The sequence below is a fragment of the Podarcis filfolensis genome (genome assembly GCF_964270895.1).
Source record: "Podarcis filfolensis genome assembly, chromosome: 15".
Taxonomy (NCBI): domain Eukaryota; kingdom Metazoa; phylum Chordata; class Lepidosauria; order Squamata; family Lacertidae; genus Podarcis; species Podarcis filfolensis.
The window spans coordinates 37840921-37868727 of NC_139618.1; the positions used below are offsets into that span (position 1 = coordinate 37840921).

The 27807-nt window shown below is 48.1% G+C and overlaps 1 protein-coding gene across 4 annotated transcripts; it reads right to left on the reverse strand.

Annotated features, from left to right (window-relative positions):
* Nucleotides 1-3465: 3465 nt before the first annotated feature.
* On the reverse strand, nt 3466-26861 carry ADRB3 (adrenoceptor beta 3). Of its 4 annotated transcripts, none has more exons than XM_083588829.1 (3): nt 24800-26860; nt 12856-12922; nt 3466-7891 (listed from the first exon to the last, which is right to left on the reverse strand). In XM_083588829.1, exons 1-2 carry the CDS (start codon nt 26122-26124, stop codon nt 12883-12885), a joined length of 1365 nt encoding a protein of 454 aa, XP_083444955.1. In that variant the 5' UTR covers nt 26125-26860; the 3' UTR covers nt 3466-7891; nt 12856-12882. The 4 variants fall into 4 exon arrangements, 1 of the variants encoding a protein (XP_083444955.1); XR_014542111.1 differs by lacking the exons at nt 3466-7891; nt 12856-12922 and adding exons at nt 22192-23389; nt 23807-24476 and having other exon boundaries at nt 24619-26861; XR_014542112.1 differs by lacking the exons at nt 3466-7891; nt 12856-12922 and adding exons at nt 22192-23389; nt 23807-24511 and having other exon boundaries at nt 24605-26861.
* Nucleotides 26862-27807: the final 946 nt, after the last annotated feature.

Genomic DNA, 27807 nt, shown 5'->3' on the forward strand with positions numbered 1-27807 from the left:
GAAGAAGAGATTAAGTAATGAAATGCATTTAAGCTAGTTGGAAAAATAAAGTAGCGCAACAAGAACGGCTGGAAGTCAAGTCACTTGGTGGGTGTCCCTGTGTGGTAGGTGTGTAGCTATGTTGATATGTACAGTATAGGTAAGTATTATATAGAGTAATGTAGGTATGTTTTATGTTATGAATATAAGGTAGTGTGTTATGTACATGTATTGTGTAATTGTGTAAATGTATATGTATGTGTTTTATATGTTAATAAAATTTATTTAATAAAAAAATATTTTTTTTAAATGTCTGGGACTGTCAAAATGGGGGGGGGCAGTCTGTTGGGGAGGACCAGGGAGCAGGAAGAGACAGATGTACAGGCAGCTTCGTGCAGCTCCTTCTCCCGCCACCCTGACTGTGTGACCCTCCCAATTGGTGTGGGGCTCAGAACCAAATCAGATCCACTTGGAAGTGCTGGACCAAGCCCCAAATCAGATAAAGCAGGCAGACATGCTGCCCTACATTTTACAGGCATAATTGCAGCAGGGAAGGGGCTGAGCAAGGAGGGGATGCCTTGGGCCTGATGGGGAGACCCCACAGGTTGCTTCTGATTCACAGGTTGGCTGGTGGTTCCCCATCCCTGTGATAAGCATTGCCATTGCTAGATGCCTCCGGTGGCCAAGGTTTGGCAAGGTTCAGGCAAGGACTTCCCCTATAGAAGAGGTGGTCGTGGATGGGATTGAAGGTGCCTTTTTGAGAATTTACTCTCGCCAGCTTGAAATAATTACTAATGCCTCTGTATTTAATGGTGAGAGCCATCGTGTTTAATGGTAGCTGGTTCTTCAATGAGCTGTACGCCACTTTTGAATATGTAAGGTTAGAAAAAAGCAGCTTATAGAATGGCATGCCTAACAAGTGAAACAAAAGCTAAAAGCCTCTGAAGGGCTAAAATTATTATTTTTAAAAAATATTTTTTTATTAGTTTTTACACATATTTTCCAGCATAACATCCTTTTGAAATTTTTGGCTATCACAGCCTAAGACTTCCTTTGACCTCGACTGAGGTCTTTCTAATTATGCATTTTGTTACTGTAATTATTACTATAAACTCAAATTTCCAATACATGTATTCTTAATTCTTTTCACAAAAGCAGCTTATAGAACGGCACGCCCAACAAGTGAAACAAAAGCTAAAAGCCTCAGAAGGGCTAAAATTAAGCCTGATGTAGGAGACACACAAACTTTGTCTCTTTCCCCCAAATACTGATACACGCCACCACAAGATTCCATGGGTTCCAGGTGTGCTTTACCTAGGATTTGTGTTTCCTTTTGGAAAATGAGGAACAGGCTATTTGTTCAGTCATCTACTCTCAACCGGCAATGGCTTCTCTAGAGTATCTGGCAAAGAGTCTTCCTTGGCCCCATCATCAGATTTCAGGGAGTCCTTAGCACAGAACAGCCAATGAGCTCTGATCCTCGCAACCCCCTCACATGCCCATGTCTTTAAAATTCTGCTGCCACCATAGCAGCTCAGTAGCAGATGCTTTGCATGCAGGAAGTCAACTCCTGGCATCTCCAGGTGGGAATGCTGGTGGGTGGGAACGTCAGGGTGCATTCCAGGGGAAGGAAACTGTTATGTACTGAGTTGAATAGGATCCAAACTGCAGCAGTCTGATTGGTCCTAGAACAATAGGATTCAGAATGCAGCAGTCTGATTGGTCCTAGAACAATGCAGCAGTATGATTGGTTGGCAGGAACCACCCAATCATGCTCCAGATAGAAGTGAATCCACAACCTGATTGGCTTACAGTAGAATTCCGGAATTAGCCAATCATGTGCAGCCCATTGTGTAATGTATATAAAGCAGATACTTTGAGGGGACATTCATTTATTCCTCCTCACCACTGAATAAAGAGCATGAAATCACTTTGCGACTCTGAGTATATTTCAGAACCCCCCCCCCCCACACATGTCCATCAACATGCAGCATGCCACTTGAACCTGTTTTGAACACTCAAGAATGCCAGCACTTCTGAGCATGTGCAGAGTTCCTTTCTAGTCAAACCAAGGCATATCAGAGCTTGCCCTCTACCAGAGTAAATATTACAGGTGAGAACGTTTTGCCCTCCAGATGTTGCTAGGCTCCCAACTGCCATCATTCCTGGCTCTGCTGGCTGGGGCTGGTGAGAGTTGGGAGTACAACATCTGGAACATCACAGTTCCCGAGTTCCTGTCTTAACTGCTGCAGATTAAATGGCAGTTAAATAAATGATTACAGGGACCAATCAAAAAGTTGGCAACCTTTAGATAGAGATGCAACTGATGAGCTGACATGGTGTAAATTTCTTATGACTTTATTGCCTATTACCTATTTGCAGGAAGGGAAATAAATGTAGGTTCAGCTTTAGCTCATGGCTGCGGCTTTTATGCATTAACTGTGCTGTCCCATCTAGACTGCAGCTGATTTTATGACACGTGAAAGTACTCAAGGGCACAGAATGGAAGGATGCGTGTCTATTTTAAGTCATCCAGTTAGCTTGTGTTTCGTGAAGAGAAACCTGTATCCAGCAGATGGCAGCAGAACTTTGTTCTTGATAAGGTGACCAAAACACAAGTGTACAGTGAGTGTATGCACTGGCGGAGGAACAGGGGTGCGGGGGGGAGCATACCGCCCCCGGGTGCACAATCCCGGTGGGGTGCCATCACGGCTGGCCCCCCCCAGCACTGGGCACCACGCCCCCGCAGGCGGCACACTCCGGCCCCAGGATGCATGCCATGCCCCCGGGACGTGCACCAGCCATGCCCCGCCGGCTCTCCACCCCCCTCCCCCCGCCAGAGCTTGAAGCTTCACCACTGTATAGGGTGTTAGAGGAGGGGTGATGCCTCTGGTGGGGGGCACAATGCGCTCATCCTGAGGTAGTAGTTTGACTACCTGTTACCCCCACCCTGCATCCACCTCTCACCTGTGGCTCCTAGAAGCTGTCAGCATGGGACAAGGCTCAGATGGCTCGGAAAGTAGAGCATGAGGCTATTAATCTCAGGGTCAAGATTTCGCCAAAAATCCAACGTCATCCGATTTACTCCAAACCAGTGCCAAATGCCACGAAAAGGCCCCCTGTAATGTTTGGCAGTGAAAACCCCACAGGGGTCAATATTTTGCTGAAAACCCTGCGTCATCCGATTCACTCCAAAGCAGAACCAAACGCTGGCAGAAGTCCCCCTACAACGCTTGATGGTCAAAACCCAATGTTTTAGGGCACCCCACAAAATGACCCCTAATCTGTGGGGTCAAGATTTCGCCAAAAACCCGAGAGTTATAAGTCTGCAATATCGGGAGACCCACACATCCTCTCCATCCCTGCTCTAATTCCAAGGGCCCCTTATAAAAGACTTATCAAAAGTGCCAATGAACCTCAAAGCCAGGATCTGAAATGTGAGCATGACTGCTTCTGATTGTAAATAAGACTTCTCAACACTCGCAATGTTTTCAAGTTTTTATTTTTTATTTTTTTTACAAAATTTACATACATTGATGGTTAAAGAGTTCTTTGATGGGTATTTCGCTGGTAAGGGGAGGGTAGGTGGGGCAGAAGTACAGTAACTAAAACACATTTATATTCACCATCCAAAATGCCATTGGTATAAGACTGGAACAGCCAAGGACATCTCACCATCCTTCTGAGACTGCCCTCAGCCACCTGTGTTCTTACATACAACCAATTCAGTGGGTGTCACTGGCTGGCCATTTCTGCCCCAGTGCTCCCCTTGTAGAAGTCAGGAGGGAGGAGGCTGGGGACCAAAGTAGAATGAGTTGGCTGTGCCTGTCATTGGCTATGGCGCCACCTAATGTTGATCTCCCTGCCTTCCACCCCAACAGACACCAGCCGCCATTGCTCCTTCGGTTCTTATTAGTTGGTGAGGACCAGGGAATTTCAGCAAGCCCTGATTCTAGTGGCACAGAACTGCAGGAGTGAGAATTAAGCTGGAGTTGCCCAAATCCTCCTTGCTACCTAAGCATGACAAGTGCAGGGAGTCTCTTTTTTTCTATTGCGACTGTATGTAGTAAGCACTGAGGTCCTGAATACAAAGGTACCCCCCAAGATAGGACTTTCCATGGGGTGTCTGTACTCCACAGCAAGAATGGAAAGAACCTGACCCTACTGGACTCCAAGGACCCATCAGGCCACAGCCAGCATGGTCAATGGTCAGGGAGGATGGGAGCTGGAGTCCAGCAGCATCTGAAGAGCCGCAAGTTCCCCACCTTTATTTCCATCACTTATTGTCCAGCATTGTTTGGGCCAGAAGGAGAGGCAGGTGAACAAGCAATGGTGAAGTGGAGAAGCAGTTCAGGAGGTTTATCAGTGGGCCTGACCATGCTGACCCTTGACACCACCTAGAGAAACAGCGTCATAGTTAACCCTTTCTTCCACTAAGCTTAACAGAGTGCTCTAGTGAATTTCCCCCAAATATATTACAAAATATGAAAACCAAAAGAAGGGAGGAAGAGTGCATGTGAAGCTAATACTTTGGCAGAACTCCAAAGCTTTGGCTTCTGAGGTAGATAATTCAATACAAGAGGCATTCCCTCTGTGGTTGCTTTTGGGGATTTTACAGAGCTGTTCTCTGGCCCAGAAAGGACTGACAGTAAAAAAAAGGTGATTATCTTCATGGATCAAATATACATATTCATGGCCCTGAACAGATATTTAAATTGCAAGTATTTGAAATGCAAATTGGCATACATTTCAAACAGGATCCATTCCAACTCCATTTCGATTAGGCTGTGGGCTTTTTATTCATTTTAATAAATAGAACTGGAAATGAATTTCCAAGGAAGACGTTCGCTGCAATCTCTGCACCTTTCAACTGAATTAACACTACGTTTCAGATTTGTCAAAACTCGTATGAAATAAATGCCAATGATAAAATAATTACAATCTCAAACACACTGGCACTGGACTAATCCTATTTCACAGGCATTTTACATTTTCAGATGAGTTATGGAATTTGCATAGAAGTACATTAGGGAAGAAAAGCATTTTGAGTCTGCAGTTCTAATTTGAACTGATGACTTCTGAACTAGTGCAAAGCATCAGAGTCTATAGATTGTTTCAGAGGTAACATAAGAAAAGGCTGCAGGATGAGGCCAATGGCCAGCATCCTGTTCTCACAGTGGCCAGCCCAATGCCTGTGGGAAACCTAGAAGCAGGCCCTAAGCACAAGGCCACTCTCCCTTGCATTTTCTAGCAACTGGTCCATCTTTGTCCCCAGAGCTGCCTATCTTGTTTCACTGCCTGAGGCAAAGAGGGAAGGTGCCTTGCCCCTGTCATCTCACATACTGGGGTTGAACAGCTGCAGTAAGGTAAAGGTAAAGGGACCCCTGACCATTAGGTCCAGTCGTGGCTGACTCTGGGGTTGCTGCGCTCATCTCGCTTTATTGGCCGAGGGAGCCGGCGTACAGCTTCCGGGTCATGTGGCCAGCATGACTAAGCCGCTTCTGGCGAACCAGAGCAGCACACGGAAATGCTATTTACCTTCCCGCTGGAGCACTTTATCTACTTGCCCTTTGACGTGCTTTCGAACTGCTAGGTTGGCAGGAGCAGGGACCGAGCAACGGGAGCTCACCCCGTTGCGGGGATTCGAACCGCCGACCTTCTGATTGGCAAGTCCTAGGCTCTGTGGTTTAACCCACAGCGCCACCTGCGTCCCTACACAGCTGCAGTAGCTCCTGGCAAAATCCTGCCGGACGATGCCACCACTTCTCCTTCCTTCTCCAGGGATGGGTGGGGTTGCCCATGCAGGCACTGCCCCATGGCATTCCGCCACCCATGGTGGCCACATCAGTCTGCCTCTTGGGTGGGCCAGCCCTGTTGGTCCCTTATTTATACTGGCAGCTGCTGCAGCTTCTGTAGCTCATTCTAAAATGCCGCCAACTGCTTTGAGACATCAGAACTCACGGGACTCCAACAATTGTGTAGATCAGGAAATGTCAACAGAAGCAGCTTTACACGCTCCTGACTGGCAAGCTATGTGTGCCAATATTTCCTGCTCTTCTAAACAGCTAAAAGGGCCTTTGCCAAAGCTCTGCTAAGAGGATCCTTGTTCTCCTCTGAAACTGGCCGCTCAACAGAGGGAGAGAGAGAGAATATGTCCTTATGGGATAGCTTCTTGAAGGCAAATCTGTTGGATTGGAAGAGGCTTGGATGAATTGCATCTGGCCCCTTGGAAGTCGCAGCTATATGGTGAAAGTTTGCAGTCAAAGTTGGACCAGACAAATAGATGGATCAATCAGCAGTATAGGGCACAAAAATTCACAGCAGCTAGACTGTCATTCCTCAGTCCCACCCTGGGATTTTGAAACTGCATGAGAGAGAAATCCAACAGATGCAATGTTTCTGGAAATGACTATGAACCGAATAAGCTGCCTTCTATCAGCAAAGGCTATTGATCCATCTAGCCCAGTGCTGTCTACTCTGGCCAGCAGTGCCTCTCCGGGGTCTCTGGCAGAGGTCAGCTGTCAGCTGCCACCTGATGGGTGAATTGGAGAACCTTGGAACATTCTGTGTGTAACGCATGTGTTCTACCACTGAGCTATAGCAGGGTTGCTTCCTAGCCAGGCAGGTGGGAAACAGCCTCAATGTTGCTGAACTGCAATTCCCATCAGCCCCAGCAAATATGGGCAATGGCTAGGACTGATGGGAGGTGTACTTCACCACTGGTTCCCAACACCTGCTTTACAGGTTTCAGCCCCTAAAAATCAGCAGGGGAAGCTTTTGACGGCATACTGCTATAAACATTAGCACCTGCAAATTAGCACCTGCAAATCAAACAACCAGCTGAAATGCTGGAAACCCTGAAATGTGGTGATAAGACAGCCCACCCCTGTTAATTCTCTGCCATCACTGCAGAACAACAGTGCCTAAAACAGTCTTCCCTAACCTGGTGCCCTCCATATATTTTATTTTACAGATCCCATCATTTCTGTCCATTGACTGGGATTGATGGGACTTGTAGTCCAAAATATCTAGAAAGCATTGGGTTGGAGATGGCTGTCTTGAAGCATGATTCCATATTCACCCTTGTTTGATCCTTGACCATCACTATCAAAGCCAATCATGACAAAATCCATACCCCTACGCCCCCCTTTGCTATGTTTGCCTATTGGTAGATTAGCAGCAGAGAACCTGGAGCTCTCCAAATACTCCTAACATCCCTGACCATTGGCCATGCTTGCTATGGCTGCTGGAAGTTGGACTATACCAACGTCAGGAGTGACACACCTTCGCTGCCTCTGTTGTAAGTATGAAACTGCATTAAGGAATGGCTTCATCCAGCCATCATGACTTGCTTAAAGTGTTGTTGTTCCTTCTTCACAATGACTGGCTGCTGGAGGAAAGGGGAATTATGACGTGTGCATTTCAAAATACCTGAGTCAGCATCAAAAAGACAGACATCTATACCTGTCAAGTAGGCACCCATAGAAGCGGCTTATAGCCAGACTATGGATGAAGGACTTGTATTCCCTCAGTGTAAGTTCCATGTTAAACCAGCAGTGAGCATCTTGGGTGGAGAAACAGTATTAAAGGGACAGAACTGCTTCTAGGATTTGTAATTTAACTAGCAAGTTAAATTATAGCTGATGATTCTGGGATCCAGAGTAACTACTTCTGTCCTTTCTCAACCAAAATAACCCCCTCTGGAGTATCCCTATCAGATGACGGCAACTTCACTGTCTCTGGGGAACACATGATAGCCATTCCCCAAACTGAACACAAAAGGAACAAACTGGTAATTTTAAAAAGGGAGTTTTTCCTCCTCCTTCTTTTCTGAACACTGATGTAGAGTCAATTATAATTATTTGGCGATCAGGAGATCCAGACCCCTCCCAGCCAAGCTTGCGTTGCTGTCCTGAAAAGAAAGAAGAAAAAGGAGTTTGAAAAGGGAAATAACAGTTTGCTGATGCACGTCAGTTCCCATCAAAGACAACAACAGACCCTAATCCAACACAGCAATTTAGCCTGTCATTGACAAATCAAGCCAGGCTTAGGTTTCATTAAGGCAAACAAACACACAGAGCTGGAATCAATAAGCAAGTGTGTGTGGATTGATTGCATAACTGGTTCTTCAGAGCTCCTAGTGGATTTCTCTCCGGGGGAAATAAACCGTAAACCATTTCCGTCCCAAGCTAAGGCATAAAGCCAACAAAAGCAAAAGCAATTCTAAGGTGACACACATTTTACTCCAGCAAAATGCTGGCCCCTTGCCCCTGTACCTGCAGAGCCGTGAAAACGAGTAAACCAAGAAGACAAGAGATCATGTGCTTCTCAGCACACATGAGTCCCACTGGGGCAAGGAGCCACTCTTGTGCTTTGGAACTCTCTGCACACTGATGTTAGGCAGACGCCCTCACTGTTTCCTTTTAGGTCAGGGGCTGGGGAACCTGAGCCAGGCAAGCCTGTTCCCAGGCAGCAACCGTAAGAACTTTGCCACAGCTGCAGCTGTTTCCAGGGAGAACCCTATTGTTGAGGACAGGGTTTGTGATGGGCAGTTGGCATTTGCGGTGAGAGCAGGAATGCGACTCACAAATGCACGAGGTGTGATTCATGGTGCGCCTGGGTTTTTCCTGTTCTATATCTTTATTCATTGGTTTACCAGATTTATGTTTTGTATTTTTGCGTTTCTAGCTGATGCACTTTTATTGTATTTTGGGGGGTATTCATCTATTCACCTCTTTGGGGGCCTTGGACAAACAGCAGTATATAAATATCTCGATGAGGATTTGACTCATGAGGCCGTTTCTCCCTGAAACCAAATCCACTTCCCCCAGGTCTGATGTTACCGTATATTTTGCTCTATAAGACTCACTTTTTCCCTCCTAAAAAGTAAGGGGAAATGTGTGTGCGTCTTATGGAGCGAATGCAGGCTGCGCAACTATCCCAGAAGCCAGAACAGCAAGAGGGATTGCTGCTTTCACTGAGCAGTGATCCCTCTTGCTGTTCTGGCTTCTGAGATTCAGAATATTTTTTTTCTTGTTTTCCTCCTCCAAAAACTTGGTGCATCTTGTGGTCTGGTGTATCTTATAGAGCGAAAAATACGGTATATATGGCATCAGGTGATGTGAAGGTAGAGAAGTTGCTGGATCATAAGGCTGCCAGGCAACTGACAGGTGGCTTGTCTCACCCAAGTGTCAAAGTTGGTTTAAAAGGTCTGGCTTATTTTTATCTGCACTTTAAGGGGAAATATGCTATGAAGATTTGCCTTTTAAATGATTCTGTGGATTTTAGCTGTCTTTGATCTACAGTTTTAGCTGGACGTCACTTAGAGAGCTCTTTGACGAAGAGGCTTCTAAATAAATGTGTTCTGTGAATTCAGGCAGTCACACAACGAGAAGGGGAGCCACTGTCCCCAACCACAAAATTCCTACCCACGACTGCTCTACCCTGACTCCTGTCCTCCTTCCGCTCAGGGGGAAGGTCTGCAAGGGTCCCCATGCATTGTTCAGCTGAATGTTCCCTTCAGTATCCCCAGCCCAACAAGGGAATGGGGCACATTGACAACATTATCATTTAGTTATTATTTTATTCCTTGCATTAATACCCCATCATTTTCTCCAAGGAGCTCAAGGGGGCATCTGTGATTCTCCAACCCCCCCCCCATTGAATCCCCAAAACAACTCTGAGAGGTGGGTTAGGCTGAGAGGCAGTGACTGGCCTGAGATCACCCAGTGATCTTCATGGAAGAATGGGGACTTGAACCTTGCTCTGCCAGGTCTGGGTCTGAAACTCTAACCACAACATTGGATTATTCATATTATTATTTTAATTTATATCCCACCCTTGCTTTTGAAGGAGCCCAGAGCAGAAAACACATCAATAATAAAACATTTTTTGAAAAACAAACAGTGATCTCAGGGTTGCCAGTAACAGTGTCTTTCAGCCATCAAATGCTGGGGTAAACAGGATTTGTTTAAAAAAATAAAATCCTGAAAGTCAGTAATACTTTAAATACATTTAAAGCACATTACTTTCCCCAAAGAATCTTGGGAACTGTAGTTCACCCCCCCCCCCACAGAGCTACCATTCCAGCACCCTCAACAAACTACAGTTACCAGGATGCTTTGGGAGAAGCCCTGTTACTTTTGATGTACTGGGCTCAATTCAAGGTGTTAGTATGGGCATACAAATGACTCGGGAGCAGAGCACCTAAAAGAGTGGCTTCCCCAATTTCAACCATCTCCACAACCAGCTGGTGAAATGGTGGTGGTGGTGGTGGTGGTGCCGCCGCCACCAGCAGGGGTTTCTTGGTCCCCAGGGGCCTTTGACAGGACCTTTTCAGTGGCAGCTCCCTGTTTGTGGAAAACCTTTCCAGGTGAGGTTCATCTGTCTCCTCCTTTCAGGAGGAATTTGAAAACCTTCCAGGCATTTGACGGCTAAGAAACACTCTTCCTGTCAACCGGAGATCACTATTTTTAGAATGCTTTTAGACTGCTGTTGTTGGTGTTAATGTTTTTGTCACCCTGGGTTCCTTTGGGAGGAACAGCAGGATATCAATTGAAATAATAATAACTAATAATAATACTTATTAGTCACTCACTACAAACAAAGCACCAAAGCATCTTAAATTAAAAGCCTCGGGAATAGAACAAAATCAGATATGCTTTCCAAATTCCAAATATGGCATTTGGATCCTGGGAGCACTAAGAAGATTACGAGCGTAAGCAGGAAAGATAAAATTCTCTGGGTAAGCTTGACGACAGAAAGCGCTTCTGATGTTTTCCCTGTACTTACAATCCCTGCCTCTGGACTGCCTTCTTGTCCAGTCCAACATCCACATGCAGTCACTAAAGCTTTAGATTAAGAACTCAGGCTTATGGCAGCCCAAACATCCATCCAGCTCCAACTTTAAAAAACAAAAACTGTCCAGCCTGTTTGTCTCTCTTGAAGGTTCTGTGGTTGTGCTGTGGTTGTTTCTCCTGCTGTCTAAAGAATACGACTGGTTGAATTTCTTGAATTCTTGGTAGAAAAGCCCTCTGGTCTGATTAATGTGCATGGATGGGGAAAGGGCATAGCTTGGGACCAGAACATTTGCTTTGCATGCAGAAGAACCCAGGTTCAACCTCCAGCAGGACTGTGGGAGACCCCCTACTCAACACTGGAGATGTGCTGCCAGTACCGAGCTAATAGTCTAACTAAGACAGCTTCCTCCATTCCTGTGCAATATCTGCATCTTACAGCATGACTAAAAGAGCTTGCCAAGAAGCCATTGAGCCTCTTCAAATGAACGGGGGCATGATTCAGAACCCTGGGGGGTTTGTGCAGCTGCCCTCCAACTCAGAGTGTTAACTGTACATGGTATCAGATCACCTAGAGAGGGATTTGGAATCCTGCTTTCTCAGCTGAAGGGCTGGAGCTGAGAGGGAGAGTATTAGCTCTTATATGCAGGAGGTCCCAGCTTCCATCTCCATCTTCTCCAAGTAGTTATGGGAGAACTCAAAGCAGGCATGAGGATCTTTATAACCAAGTTGGTAGAGCATGAGACTCTCAATCTCAGGGTTGCGGCTTCAAGCCCCACCTTGGGCAAGAGGTTATTGCATTGCAGGGGGATGGACTAGAATCTAGATGACAGTTCTGCCATTCTATGCTTCTATTCTCTTTTTCAGCCCAAGGACCACAGTTCCTTCTGGGCAGCGATCTCAGGACTGCATGCCAGTGGTGGGTGGAGCCAGAGGCAAAAGTGGGTGCAGTCATGAATGCAGACACTACCTTTGAACAGTAGCCTAGGTTCTACACACATACACACACACAAACATACTTCTCTATCCTCCATCTAGGGCTCAAGCAGGGCTTCTTTTCTGGGGGTACTCCAAGGTACACAGTACCTTGTAAGAAGTATTCAACTGCAAGTACAGTAAGAAGAATTCAACTGCAAAGCAGCCCCAAGGAGAGGATCCCAGTTTATATTGCATGACCCAATATGGCAGGGGTGGGGAACCTTTTTGGCCTACTAGGCTAGATCTTTATCTCCCTCAACACACTCCATGGGCCAACTTTGACACATGGCAATCTAATGATGTCAGGTGATTGGCAGGTGGGTGGTTCTGTCCTCCTGTCAAAGTTGGCCTGCAGGGGTGAGGGAAAGTAGTGAGCAGAGTTCAAGTGCACCAGTGAGTTCCCTCTGGAGCACGAGACTGAGCACCGTAAGCAAGCAGGATTGAACTGCCCAACCCTCAGTTGATGCACAGGGACTTCAACTGTGTTTTCCAGTCACAGGACCCAGCTGTGTCTCCATCTGCAGCAACCCTTACGTTGCAGATAATGTCAGGTGGCTGGGGAAATTGACCTAACAGGCCAAATTGGGTTCCTGGGCTGGAGGTTTCCCACTTCTGAAATACAGGTTATACCCACTATTGGCCCAACAGTACAGTGGTACCTCAGGTTACATACGCTTCAGGTTATATACGCTTCAGGTTACATACGCTTCAGGTTACATACTCTGCTAACCCAGAAATAGTGCTTCAGGTTAAGAACTTTGCTTCAGGATAGAACAGAAATCGTGTTCCAGCAGCGCAGCGGCAGCAGGAGGCCCCATTAGCTAAAGTGGTGCTTCAGGTTAAGAACAGTTTCAGGTTAAGAACGGACCTCCGGAACGAATTAAGTACTTAACCCAAGGTGCCACTGTAATTTTTCTGCCACCACTGCATCCTTGGAGCATCGGCAAACAGAACATGTCATCCTGATCAATCTTCTAAGGCAGTCCCGCATATAGCAGATTGTAATAATCTATCCAAAGCAAAGGCAACTGAGTCTGCGTTCAAAGGCAGAATCTATCAAACAACCTGCATATTTGGCTCAGAGTTTCAAAGGGATACTCACTGTATTTTCTTTGGCTTCTTCCTTCTGTCACATTCTAGGACAATCTGTCACTTCTTTGGTGGGAAATCTTTTTTTAAAAAAAGAAAAAGGCAACAAGAATAAAAACAGTTTAATTTACCAGTCAGGGTTTTTTCTTAGCCAATCTTTTACAGCATTGAGAACTGGGTCTTGTGGGACGCAGGTGTTTTAAAGCACAAGTTGCATCTGATCAGAGCAGATTTGCCCGTGGAGCAAATCCTCAAAGTGTTCTCTCTCTTGTCCTCTGTTTAGTCTGTCATGGGCACATTTCGTATTGTATTTCTTTTATTGTTACATATACACAGTATCCCACCTTTCCCCCATGCAGGTGAAGGTGGCCCTCCCCATTTTATCCTCACAACAACCCTGTGAGGTAGGTTTGGCTGTCTCAGTCTTGACTATCCCAGGGTCATCTAGTGAGCTTCATAGCTGAGTCATAGCTGTCAACTTACAGATTTGAAAATAAGGGACCAGCAGCCTCGAAAATAAGGGATCAGCAGCCAAAATAAGGGATCAACAATTACTTTTATAAAATACCTATTTTGTTGCGTGCAAATGGCTTTAGATATCTATTAGGTCCATAAATTACCATATAGCATATATTCAACACAAAAAACAGCAACAATTTGTTGTTGACAAAGCAAGCTGGACATAGAAAGGGCCCCATTACCTGCAGTAGCTTATTTAAGAGACATCATCAATAAGGGACAGCAGCGGGACATGGCACTGGAATAAGGGACTGTCCCGCCAAATAAGGGACGCTTGACAGCTATGAGCTGAGTAGGGACTGGAATCCTGTCCTCCCAAGTCCTGGTCCAGCGTTCTAACCACTGCTCCACATTGCTACCCATAAAAAGTCTTCAGAAATTAATTAAGATAAGTTGAAATGGGCCCCTCTGAGGGGTGTGTCTAAAAACCGGCAAGTTTTATTCAATGTGTTACAGGTATTCATGTAAGGAAGAGGCATGTCTGAAGAGCTGTCATGCAGAAGATGAGCAGATTGGAACTTGGGGACATCCAATGGAGCTGAATGCTGAAAGATTCAGGATACACAAAAGAAAGTACCTCTTCACAAAGCACATAGTTAAACTACAGAATTTCCTTCCAGGAACATGGAGGCTTAGACAAATTCATGGAAGATTAAGCTAACAATGGCTACTAGCCAGGACAGCTATGTTCCACATCCACAGTTGGGAGGCAGTATGCCTCTGAATAAGGGACGCGGGTGGCACTGTGGGTTAAACTACAGAGCCTAGGGCTTGCCGATCAGAAGGTCTGCGGTTCGAATCCCAGCGACGGGGTGAGCTCCCGTTGCTTAGTCCCTGCTCCTGCCAACCTAGCAGTTCGAAAGTACGTCAAAGTGCAAGTAGATAAATAGGTACCGCTCCGGCAGGAAGGTAAATGGCTTTTCCGTGCACTACTCTGGTTCGCCAGAAGCAGCTTAGTCATGCTGGCCACATGACCCGGAAGCTGTACGCTGGCTTCCTCGGCCAATAAAGTGAGAAGAGCACCGTAACCCTAGAGTAGGCCATGACTGGACCTAATGGTCAGGGGTCCCCTTACCTTTACCTTTTATGCCTCTGAATACCAGCTTCTGGAGATCACACAGGTGGGGAGAATACTGTTGCACTCAGTCCTGCTTATACTACTACTACTACTACTACTACTACTATATTATTTATACCCCGCCCATCTGGCTGGGCTTCCCCAGCCACTCTGGGCAGCTTCCAACAAAATATTAAAATACAGTAATGCATCAAACATTAAAAGCTTCCTTAAACAGGGCTGCCTTCAGATGTCTTCTAAAAGTCTGGTAGTTGTTGTTCTCTTTGACATCTGGTGGGAGGGCGTTCCACAGGGCGGGTGCCACTACCGAGAAGGCCCTCTGCCTGGTTCCCTGTAGCTTGGCTTCTCGCAGTGAGGGAACTGCCAGAAGGCCCTCGGCGCTGGACCACTTAGGGTTGATTGCATTCAAGAAGTACAGTGGTACCTCGGGTTACATACGCTTCAGGTTGCATATGCTTCAGGTTACAGACTCTGCTAACCCAGAAATAGTACCTCGGGCTAAGAACTTTGCTTCAGGATGAGAAGAGAAATCGTGCTCCGGCGGCGCAGCAGCAGCAGCGGGAGGCCTTATTAGCTAAAGTGGTGCTTCAGGTTAAGAACTGTTTCAGGTTAAGAACTTACCTCCGGAACGAATTAAGTACTGTATTTTTCGCTCTATAACACGCACCCGACCATAACACGCACGTAGTTTTTAGAGGAGGAAAATCCGTAGGCATTCCCTCCATAACACGCACAGACATTTCCCCTTACTTTCTAGGAGGAAAAAAGTGAGTGTTATGGTGCAAAAAATACGGTACTTAACCTGAGGTACCACTGTATATAGAATCATAGAACTGCAGAGTTGGAAGGGGCCATGAGTGTCATCTAGTCCAACCCCCTGCAATGCAGGAATATTTTGCCCAATTTGGGGCTTGGAACCCGCAACACTGAGATTACGAGTCTCACGCTCTTCTGACTGAGTTATCCCCATTAACATTTTGTTACATGAATAAATCTGGTTGGCCACTGTTAGAGCAGGATGCCAGATTAGATGGGGCATTGGCCTGATCCAGAAGAACCTTATTACATTAGATTTGTTACACGGCATTAGCCCAGCCCACTTTTTCAGTTTGGGTACCACTGAACAGGGATGCATGCATCCATTCACGTAGGTACCCTCTTTCAGTGGCTGACTCCTTTTAGAAAAGTATACGCATGGCTTGCTTCATGATCTCACCTGCAAATCAACCCCCTCAACCCTGTTTTCCCCAGAAAATAAGATCAAACTTAGAAGTATGGGCAAGAAGACAGGATGAGATTGATGCAAAAATACCCAACCACAAGAACGAAATGCATATGGCCATCTGTATGGAGGCATGAGGAGGTGAGGGAAAGAATGTAACTGTAAGTACTGGGGAAGTTGGGGGAAATAGTGTAATGGGTTGAAGATGTTGCTGTGGAGACCCCTAGTTCAGAGGCAGAGTACATACTTTGAATGCCTAGGGTTTAAACCTTGACATTTCCAGACAGAGTATGTCAGCTCTGCCATTCAGAAAGGACAGTATTAAACTCCAGAGGTCAATGGTCTGACTCACTTGAAGTGTGTGTGTTGGGGTGGGGGGGATAGCTCAGGCAGTAGAGCATGAGACTTAATCTCAAGATTGTGGGTTCAAGCCCCACGATGGGCAAAAGATTCCTCCTTTTGGTGTGAGTTGGACCAGATGACCCTCATGATCTCTTCCAACTCGCTCTATATAGGCTAACAGCTAAAGCTAAATGGTTTGAGGTGGGGAGATCTTCCAGCCCAAGGGCCGCATAGCCTTCTGGGGGCCACACTGACAGTGGGAAAGGCCAGAGGCAAAAGTGGATGGAGCGACAGGTGTACCATTGTACCTTTGTAATGATAGGTTAATTCCTACACAGCCATCTCTAGTCTCCACCCAGAGTCATTATCAGAGATCAAAGACATGCTCCAGTCAGGCAAAAACACTTGGGGTGCAAAGCAGGGCCTCTGTGGATTGTGGCCAAGGAGGGTTGTGTGGTGTAGGGGGGAGTAATGAGGGCCAGACAAGAGAGGCTTGGAGGACCATAGCTGGTCTCAGGGCATGAGGTTCTCCATCCCCTGATCTAGACAGAAGACCTTCTGGGAACTTCTTCAGTTGCTCTGAAGAAAGGAAGGATGTAAAATGAAATAAAGGAATAAATGCAAGTGCTTGTGACAGTGCAATGTAGCCAACTAAGTTCTACTCAGAACAGACCCACTGAAATTAATGAGCCTACGTTAGCTTTGTTCATTAACTGCAGTGGGTCTACTCTGATTAGGGGTAGCACTGGAAAAACAACCCATTATTTACATCTTGTTTTTCCAGCTTTCAAAGAAGCATGCAACATGGTATGAGAGGAATCATTGGAAATTAAGGACATGCACCCTTTTGTGGGGGCATGTTTGCCTCAAACCGGAGCTGTCCGTTGAAGAGACGAGGACACAGTCCAGACACATATTGGTGGCCAAGCCTATCCTCCTATAAAACTGAAAGACGCTGACTGTCCCCACTGTTGAACCCTGGTTTTGAGACCTTTTGGAACTTTCTGCTTACAAGTGGGGCTGATATTTCAGACTCCAGGAAGAAGATACATTTCAAGATATTCTAAAAGAGTCTAAGAAGCAAGCTCAGTGCAGTGTTAAGAACGGAATGTGCTTTTGTTTCTTTCTTTATTAGTAATGCTATTCTTAATATCTTATTTGCAGACTTTAGTACGCTGAGTTGTCCTATAGGCCTATTTTTGACATTTTATATGGACACTGGATGTAAGGGAAGCTATTCTGTAATTTATGCCCAATCTGTAAATGGGCACAGATAGGGAGGGGGAGGGTAAGTGGGGGGGGGGGGAGAGAAGCAGGAAAGCTTGTGATAAAACTGCAGCTGTTCACTTTTTTTAAAATGCCAGGATAAAAATCAAATCAAATAGCAATAAATAAGTTCTCAGTTCAGCAATGTACGCCAAGATCCTCCTTTTGCTGAAGAAACCACTTAGGCTGTGCACATGTGTAGCTTTTAAAACACACCAAGGACATTTTTTCACAGGCCGCAAGTAAACCCACCTTTGCACAATAACCCAATCTAAAGTGAAACAAAATAAAAAAATAAAAAAATTCCTTCCAGTTGTACCTTAGAGACCAACTAAGTTTGTTAGTGGTATGAGCTTTCGTGTGCATGCACACTTCTTTTGTTTTGACTACAGCAGACCAACATGGCTACCTACCTATAACTCATCTAAAGCAGCAGCTACTGTACATGCAGATGAGCACAATTTCACTAATTTCCACCTCTCAATTAGTGTTTCCACAGTCCTTTTTTTTTTAAATAATTTCCCCCAACCTTTCAAAAGAGAGGAGCTAGAATTTGGTGTGTTGGTATACTATATTGGCATACGGAGTTACTGTACTGCATCCTATTTTGAAGGGGACTGGTAAGTATAAGCAACCCAAGTAAGTTCTCTCTGTATAGTACTCAGCCAGGCAGCAAGTGCTCAAGAAGTACATTACTGGCACAAAATGAATGATACCCAGCGCAGCAGAATGCACTTTAGATTGGCAAGTAGCGCAGGCCAGGGATGACTTGGGGATGATGTCATGTGTACAGCACCCCCAAAAAGCACTCGCATCCAGCACTAAATGCACATTGTCATGCTATGTGTATGTGCCTTTTGAGAGGGCTGACCAGGGCAAACACACATTTGAAGCCCTGGGCGTGGAGGGCGGAGATGTGGAAGGGTTGTAGTTCAGTGGTAGAGCATCTGCTTTGCATCTGGAAGGACTCTGGTTCAATCCCCAGCATCTCTCAGGTAGGGATGGGAGAGATCGCTAGAGATGCTGCTGTCTGCTAGGGTAGACAATGGTGGGCTCAATGGACCAAGGGTCTCACTCAGTATAAGGCAGCTTCCTATGTTCCTCAGGGTCCTCCTCCCACCAGTTCACCCCACCCCAACATGAGCTGGCTTCTCCTGCTCACATTTGTGTGAAATGTATAGTTTGGACCAAAGGACGCTTTGCCCGCTGAGATATATTGGGGCTGAGTCACTCTGAGATGTAGAAAAGGCCATGGCTCAATGGAAGAGCATGTGCAAAAAGTCCTGGGACATCAGATTAAGAGCTCAGACTTACAGCAGCCCTCACTTTAAAATCCAGCTCCAACTTTAAGAACACAAAAAACAATCCACCCTGTTTGTGTCTTTAAAGTCCTGAGATAGTTCTATGCCATCTAAAATACTACCAGTTAAATGTCTTAGAATCTTAATAGGGAAGTCCCAAGTCTGGTTAACTTATATGGCTAAACTGATGAAGAGGCATAGCTCAGTGGTAGAGTAGCTGCTTTGCATGTAGAAGCTCCCAGGTTAAACCCCCAACATCTCCAGGTAGGTCTGGGAAAGAGCCCTGTCTGAAACCTGAAAGAGAGGCACTGCCAGACAGTGTAGATCCAGTGGTACCTCCGGTTGTGGACGGGATCCATTCCGGAGCTCTGATCGGATCCCAAGGTTTCCACAACCGGAGAGACCGCTTCTGTACATGCATGTGCGGCGGTAGAGCACTTCTGCGCATGTGCGTGCAGCAAAAACCCGGAAATATACTTCCAGGTTTGCTGCTTACGTATCCTGAAGTTTACGTAAGCTGAGGGATACGTAAGCGGAGGTATGACTGTATTTAGAAAATATTGAGCTGGAATGGCAAACTGACTGACTATATAAGGCAGCTCCCAATGTTCCTAATCTCTGGAAAGTATCCCTAGTTATAAGTAGATCAGTCACAGGTGATGGGAAAGGCTTTTCTGTGTCTGAATCCCCAGAAAGCTACTGCCAGTCAGACTAGATAATATTGGACTAGTAGACAAACTGGTATTCACGCAGATGCTCTTGGACTGCAACTCCCATCAGCCCCAGCCAGCATGGCTAATGGTCAGGGATGATGGATGTTGTAGCTCAGTGACAACTGGTGAGCACCACGTTGGCTAGTCCTGAGCTAGATTGGATTAGATCAGGTGTGATGAACCTGTAGCTCTCCAGATGTTGCAAAACTACAACTCCTGTCACCCCTGGCTATTGGCCATGCTTGCTGGAGCTGATGGGGAGTTTTAGTCAAACAACATTTGGAGGGCCAAAAGTTAGTCACACTTGGATTGGACGGACAGATAAAGCTGCCTTCTATGAACCTGTGAATATGAGTTGCCAGGGAGCTACAGCCACATCGTGACTCTTCACAAATATACCATAGTTAGAATGCCCCTTTACACATGTCAATGTTCACCCTGAAACACATGATGGGATGCATCTGCTGGGTGAAGGGTGAATGGCTAATGGTCGGGGGTGTATCCAGCAACTTCTGGGGGGAGGGCAGTTTCCTAGAAACAGAAGACAAGCCCTAATAAATTAGTACAGTTCTCAGAGTGGTTTCAAAGTCCCTATTCCTTGGGAACTCTGGGAACAGAAGCTCTGCAGGAGGAATTGGAGTCTCCTAGCAACTCTCAGCACCCTTAACAAACTATAACTCCCAGTATTTGGGGGGGGGGGTTCTATGGCTATTTGAGGGACACGGGTGGCGCTGTGGGTTATACCGCAGAGCCTAGGACTTGCCGATCAGAAGGTCGGCAGTTCGAATCCCCGCGATGGGGTTGAGCTCCCGTTGCTCAGTCCCAGCTCCTGCAAACCTAGCAGTTCAAAAGCAGGTCAAAGTGCAAGTAAATAAATAGGTACCGCTCCAGCGGGAAAGTAAACGGCATTTCCATGCACTGCTCTTGTTCGCCAGAAGCAGCTTAGTCATGCTGGTCACATGACCTGGAAGCTGTATGTCAGCTCCCTCGGTCAATAGAGCGAGATGAGCGCCGCAACCCCAGAGTCGTCCGTGACTGGACCTAATGGTCAGGGGTCCCTTTACCTTATGGCTGTTTGAAGTGGTATAATTGCTTGGTCTTCCACACAATGTGCCCTCATTGCACATTAGCAAGATTGAAACAGGCCACAAATAAGAGACATAGGCACTCTTTAGCACAGGAATGAGGAGACTATGTCCCGCCCCCAGGTATTGTTGGACTTCAGTACCCATCATCCCTGACCATTGGTTACATTGGCTAGGACTGATGGGAGCTGGAGTCCAACAGCATCTAGAGCAGGTATCCCCAAACTCAGCCCTCCAGATGTTTTGGGACTACAACTCCCATGATCCCTAGCTAACAGGACCAGTTGTCAGGGATGATGGGAATTGTAGTCCCAAAACATCTGGAGGGCCGAGTTTGGGGGTGGCTGATCTAGAGGCTACTGTCTCCCCACGTCTGTTTTAGTGTCTTGGGTGACAAGGGGCCAAAGGTATCTATAGTATACCACTTGCCACTTGCGTGTGCCAAGTAGAAGTTGCCTGGAGTGAGCAACCAAGATGCAAAGAGATTTGTTCTCACTGGAGGCTGAGATGGATGCTGGATTTTGCACATTCATCCTCTTAATTTGTCCCTGGCAGTGAAAGAAGAGGAACTGAGCGACAGCAAAAACTGGAAGCTGTCATAGACGATATCGGCTTTGTTTCCCCAAACACAGCAGGGGGTGAGGAACTACCTCATCTGTATTTAAAACACAGATGTGTGAACTTTTGCCTTCGAAAATGACAGCAGCTGCAAGATAAGTTGCATAGCAACTCAGTCTACACCAGCCAACTGCATCATGTTGAGGAAGACATACATGGCTCCTGCTGTATAGTATCCAAAGCCAAGCACAACACAATAAGAGACCTACTGGACCGTCACCAAAGACCCGTCTAGTTCAGCATCGTGTTCTCACAGTGGCCAACCAGATGCTGGTGGGAAGCCTGCAAGCAAGCAAGACCTGAGCACAGCAAAACTCTCCTCACCTGTGATTTCCAGAAACTGGTAAAGTTGGCTCTGTGAGCTGGGAGATGAGCTTATGCGCAGCAGTGAAATGGGACACATGCCTGCATTCACCATTTGCTTAATTAAGCTGACATGCTCAACCTCTTGTTGAGGGGCTCGTCCACACTTCTGCTTGACTCGTGCTTAGAAAGTACAGGTCCAAGCAGTTTTCTGTTTGTCCCACATTTTCTAGGCATGGATCCAAGTGGTTCTGCCTTTGCCTTGCTGCTTTCCTGTTATGGTGATTTTATTAGTACACTATTATAACGCTCTGTGTTGTTTTTCTTATGCTCTGTAAAATACGTTCTTAATATTGTACAGCGCCCTAGGGTATTTTGATATAGGGTGGTATATATATCTAAATGATGGTGATGATAATACCCCTAAAACACACACCACTCTTTAGTGCTAAATCAGAACAAATGGCAATCTGTGGAGAACCTGATTGCTGTTTGTTCTGAATCAGTGCTAAACCACAGGTTTTCCTGGGGGAAAGTTGTAGGGTAAATGGGTGGGTGGTTATACCCAAAGTGAAATGATATTACATTTGAAAGGCTATTGACATGCAGTGGGAATTCTATAGGGGGTGCAACTTGGAGTAGAAAAAGAGGAATGGGAGAAGGATCGAGGGCACACAATCATGCATAGACACATACCACATCTCTGCCAGTGACAGACTTTGGGCTTTCAAATTTCAGTGGCATCCTGTGCAGCACCAAAATTTGGCACCCCCCCTTGCCTTCCATTCTAACCCATTGTTGCAGCGTCCCCTGCAGCAACCTCTCTGCCTGGCGCCTAGTGTGGGTGAACCAGTCGTGCTTCCCTAAATTCGCCTCTGTCTCTGCTCCAGATTCTCCCCCTACAACTTTCTGTACTTTATTTAACAAAAATTGGTAGGTGCTCCTATACATACATTCTGTGCAACATATAGAGTATGTTGCCCCCCCCCCAAGGTTGTGTCATATTCCCTCCCCTCCAGCCAGATTTTCTTTTGGAGGCTGAATTTTACATGCACTGAACGTTTCCATTTTTCTAATATACAGGAACTTGCAGCACAACAGCCAAAGAATGGAAAGTACTAGAACAGGGGTCAGCAAACCTTTTCAGCAGGGGGCTGGTCCACTGTCCCTCAAACCTTGTGGGGGGCCAGACTATATTTTTTTGGGGGGGGGGTAAATGAACTAATTCCTATGCCTCACAAATAACCCAGAGATGCATTTTAAATAAAAGGACACATTCTACTCATGTAAAAACACACTGATTCCTGGACTGCCCGCGGGCCGGATTTAGAAGGCGATTGGGCTGGATCCAGCCCCCGTGCCTTAGTTTGCCTACCTATGTACTAGAAAGTTTCAGTAAGCAAAGCCAAGATCAAAACAAGGAGACCACCCAACTACATAAACTCACTGCGGCTATCTACACAGTAGAGACTTAAAACGAAACGTGATTGCCACCCCCCACCCACCTGGGGCTGCATTTCAGGTCGCATTTGCATGTTGCAAATGTTGCAACCCATCAGAGAGGGAGGGGGATGTCTTCACCCAGTGCAAACTACCTGTTGGTTTCAAACCCCTCCTGACAATTCCTATTCAGGAGGCTGTCATCTGCACGTGTCAACCAGCTATCTCAAATGTACACACCTCAGCTTAACTGCAAAGTGACCTGGTTTGAGGGAAAACACATCAAACCCCAGTATTTCTCAAGGAAGTCCAGGATAGATGTGGATTGTGGCCAATGTCATGTGTACACAGCTTCAAACACCAGTGGTGAGAGCACACTGGAGCCAGAGTAATGATAATGAGCACACAGCTTGTGCCTTCAGCTGTGACACCAGATATGGTTCCTCCCCGTCCCTCATTCCTACTCTTGCACTAACTCCCTTTCACAGTCTTGGCTGCGCTTATAACTCCCTGAATCCAGGGGCTATTTACACTGTGCTCAGCATCTACCATGGCAGTCACACTCATAACGCTTCCAGGTATTCACTTATATCAAGGTTGGAGGCTAAGTCGACATGGGAAGCAGGATCAGATGCCCCCAATCCAGCTTTTCACCTGCTCCTGTGTAATCCATTCCCCTAGACCACGCATATAGCAAATGCAGACAGGCTGGCAGCATCCCCATTGTTGGCTAGACAAATTTGGGACCCCCAACCTTCATGGGCTGGGAGCATTTGGGTCCTGATCTTTCTGAACATAAATATTCAGAGGTCAGGAGGAAAATCCTGCAATTTCTGAATGTGGGGCAACTTTCTACCATTCCATTATCTCTGTGGAAAGAGAAACAAATGAAGGAGCCCTACACACACACACACACACACACACACACACACACACACACCCCATCATGTTTGAAAACTGCAGGACCAAAAAGAAAAATTGTGGGAACTGACAATGAAAGAAAGCGCAGCAGAGGATCTGAGGAAGGTGCCTTATCCCAAATCATGTCATGAGTCCATTTAGATCAGTATGGTCTACATGGACTGACAATGGCTTTCATGGGATTAAACTGAAAACGTCCTGCATGCAAAGCATGTTTTACCATAAAGTCACAGCCCTTCCTTCAAGTGTGCAGCTCTTTGAAATGCTGCAGTAGAGAAATAGCATAGGAAGCTTCCTTATACCCACTCAGATCACTTGTCCCCATAGCTCCAGGCTGTCTACTCTGACTGCTTTCTGGCAGAGTTTCCCCGTGACCTGACACCTGACTTCTTTAACCGGAAGAAATGCTAGATTAAATTTGATACCTTCTTCAAAGAAAGCATAAACTCTGAGGCAAGGGTGAGGAACCTTTGGCCCACCAGATTTCACTGCAACTCCCATCACCCCTGGCCATTGGTCCTGCTTGCTGGGGCCGATGGGAGTTGTAGTCCAACAACATCTGGAGATCCAAAGGTTCTCTACCCCTGCTGTAAGTCTTAAGAGTCTAAGCTTTGGGTAATCAGTCCATGATGCAGCCTTCTAGGCACCAGTCCCAGTATGATGGGTACAATTCATAACGTGCTAATTAAGGAGCAAGCCTCATTGAACATACCAGGACTTACTTCCAAGTAAACATGTGATTCCTTCCCTTTTCAGTCCCCTCCCACACCACCCTGTGGCACACTGTTGGAAAACAAGAGTGCAGTATTTACCCCTCCCTCAATTGCTATAGACCAGTGGTGGCCAAACTTTGCCCTCCAGCTGTTTTGGGACTACAATTCCCATCATCCCTGACCACTGGTGCTGTTAGCTAGGGAAGATGGGAGCTGTAGTCCCAAAACAGCTGGAGGGCACAGTTTGGCCATCACTGCTATAGACCAAATGTTATGGACTACAACTCCCATCAGCCCCTGCCAGTATGGCCAATGGGCTGGGCTGATGGGAGTTGTAGTCCAACGGTGTCTGGCGAACACTAGGTGGAGGAACCTTACCCTACATCTTCAAGACACCCCTCCCTCCGCATCCCACGGACACATTCCTGACACCTACTCTTCCAGCTGCGGGCACAAAGTGATCTGCGTGCCTTGAAGCTGGGCTTCCCGCAGGGGGCGCTGCGCGCAGCCGTGCCCATTGCTGGCGAGGTACAAGAGCTTCGTTTCGCCAGTCCGGCTGCTGGAGCGGCTGCTGGCGCTGCTGGAGCCCACGTCCTCGTCCTCCTCCTCGTCGTCCTCCTCTCTGGCTCCCTTGGCGATGGGCTCGCCCTCCTTCTCGGACGGGGCCCGGGGGCTGAAGGCGCAGGGGCAGCGGCGCAGGTCCTTGGAGACCGCGTGGAGGCGGCGATCGGCGCTCCTGGGGCAGCACAGGAGCTTCTTGAAGGCGCACCTGAAGTCGGGGCTGCGGCAGTAGATGATGGGGTTGAAGGCCGAGTTGGCGTAACCCAGCCAATTGAAGAAGCGGAAGAGCTGGTCGGGGATGAGCGTCCTGGCGAAGACCTTGAGGATGTTGGCCACGAAGAAGGGCAGCCAGCAGAGGGTGAAGATGCCCATGATGAGGCCCAAGGTCTTGAGCGCCTTGTGCTCCTTGATGGCCAGCAGGAGCCGGGAGGGTCTCCTGCGACGGGAGCCCTTGGCGGCGTCTTGGAGGAACCTGCCCTTGTCCTTCTCGATGGCGTGCAGCTGCCGGGTGGCCACGGCGAAGACCCTGGCGTAGACGAAGAGCATGACCAGCAGCGGCACGTAGAAGGAGATGATGGACGACAGGATGGCGTAGGGCATGTTGGTGACGAAGTCGCAGCACTGCGGGTCCTCGTAGCAGCGCAGCGCCTCCTCGTCCGCGCCGTCGCGCCACCAGTGGTTCATGATGGGCAGGAAGGAGATGAAGGCGGCCACGGCCCACACCAGGCACACCACGCCGCGCGCGCGGCCCTTGGTCACCAGCGCCTCGTACTGCAGCGGCGCCGTCACGGCCAGGTAGCGGTCCACGGCGATGGCGCACAGGGTCTCGATGCTGGCCGTCACGCACAGCACGTCCAGCGAGGTCCACAGCTCGCAGCCCGTGGTGCCGAAGGGCCAGCGGCCGCTCAGCACCAGCGTGGCGCCCGGGGGCACCACCAGCAAGCCCATGATGAGGTCGGCGCACGCCAGCGACGTGATGAACACGTTGGTCATGGTCTGCAGGCGCGGCGTCTTGGCGATGGCCACCACCACCAGCAGGTTGCCCGCCACCGTCACCAGCACGGCCAGGCTGAGAGCGGCGCCCAACGCCCCCTGCCGGCCCAGGCTGCCCGCCGCCCCGGAGCAGTTGCTGCCGTTGCCCGACGGCGCCGCGCCCGCTGCCCCCAGCCACGTCCCGTTGGGCGGCCAAGGAGGAGCCATCGCGGCTAAGACGGCGACGGGAGCCAAGCTCGGCGCGCCTAGCTGGAGGCAGCCCCTCGACGGCTTTAGTTCGACGGCCCCGCGCTCCGCCACTGTCGCGCAGGGAGAGCGGGCTCCGCGCGCGTCGGACGCTGCTGGCCCGCTGCTTCTGGCTCAGCAGCCCAGCCCATGCTCCTGGGGAGACGGAAGGCGCCTCGGCAGGGACGGCTCCCTCCCCTTCGGTGGGGATTGCGGAGAGGAGGAGTCCTTAAAGGCGCAGGGAGCCTGGAGGGAGAGACGGGACACGCCCCGGGCACAGCTCTCCTGCATCTCCGCCCTACCCCACCCCGAGCCTGCTGCGGGAAGGAGAGCGAGCGGCGCTGACGTCTAACAGGGTGGTGTTTCTTTTACAAAGCCGCCTCTCCCACTGCAGAGATCGACCCGCACCCCAGTACTTTTCAAATTTAAGTTGCACTGATATAGCTGCAACGCGTTGCCCCACGTGCGAAGAAATTGCATTTCCCTCGCATTACTCTTGGGCTCTTCTCGGCATCGATAGTGCTTTACAAACCCTCTAGAATTCAGGAATGGGAGGGGAAGCAGATTTTTGGCTCTCTCAGGGTTGTTGGACTACACGCTCCCATCATCCCTGACCATTGGACGTGCTGGCTGGCGCTAATGGGAGTTCAACAGCCTCTGGAGGGCCGCAGATTTCCCATCTTGGCTGTTCCTTATAAGACTTCGTGGGTTGCAGACCCCTGGAAGGATGGCGCTGGGGCGGGTGGCTGTGTGTCGGCCAGCTATAGTCCTATACTGTACATCCTCCTACGGATTGATCCCCCAGTTTCTCGTTCTCCCCGCCCGCCCCTCGCTTCCACGAATTGCTCCCCCGGGATCGCCCCTTCCGGGGCTGCGGGGCCGAGCCACTTTTCATTGTCTGCTTTTGTCTCACCTCCGGCCTTTCCCAGCACCACATCGCATTTTAGCGCAAACAAAGCAAAAAGCAGAGGGCCGGGGATGGGGATGGGGATGGGGATGGGGACTCCCTGTGGGAGAGAGAGAAACAGACGGACCCCCGGGTACCACCGACCGTCGGAGTGATGGCGAGGCTGTTGGGCGCTGGTGGGTAGCGGAGCGAACCAAGTGTGTCCCCAGAGGCCGAGCGTGGAACTGCGGCATTTCACGGATGACACGCGAGTGGAAACAGAAAGGAGAACTGCGCATTCACCTCAGCCCAGTGGTAGAGTGAGATAACAGAGAGGCAGCAATGCCAGGCTACTGTCGGGGATGCTGTAATTCAAATCCTCGCTCAGTTTGTGACTTTGGGACTGTCTCTCTCGCAGTCAAACCCAACCCCCAGAGTTGTAGTCTGTGCGCATCCAATACCAAAATGAAGGTCTACCAGGCTGCGCGTTGAGCATGCTGCTTTATGGAAGTGAGCCGTGCACAACTTAACATCCACCTGTCAGGAAGATTTTGGGCATCACATGGCAGAGCAGAGTCTTCAGCAAAGATGTGCTCTCCCATGCCCACATTCTCAGCATGTACACACTCCTGTCTCAACAACCTCTGTGCTGGCTTGATCGGGTCCTCTGCATGGAAGATGGAAGGATCCCCCAGGCTGGGGAGCTGGCTTCAGGCAATGATGGGAGTTGTAGTCCAACACCATCTGGGGGCCCAAGGTTGAAAAACTCTTGCATAGAT

Excerpts from the sequence above, each read along its gene's own strand:
- ADRB3 (XM_083588829.1), bottom strand. The coding sequence starts at position 26,124 with ATGGCTCCTCCTTGGCCGCCCAACGGGACGTGGCTGGGGGCAGCGGGC. Across the intron at positions 12,923-24,799 it reads TTGTGCCCGCAGCTGGAAGA|ATTTCCCACCAAAGAAGTGA; the intron begins GTAGGTGTCAGG and ends TTTTAAAAAAAG.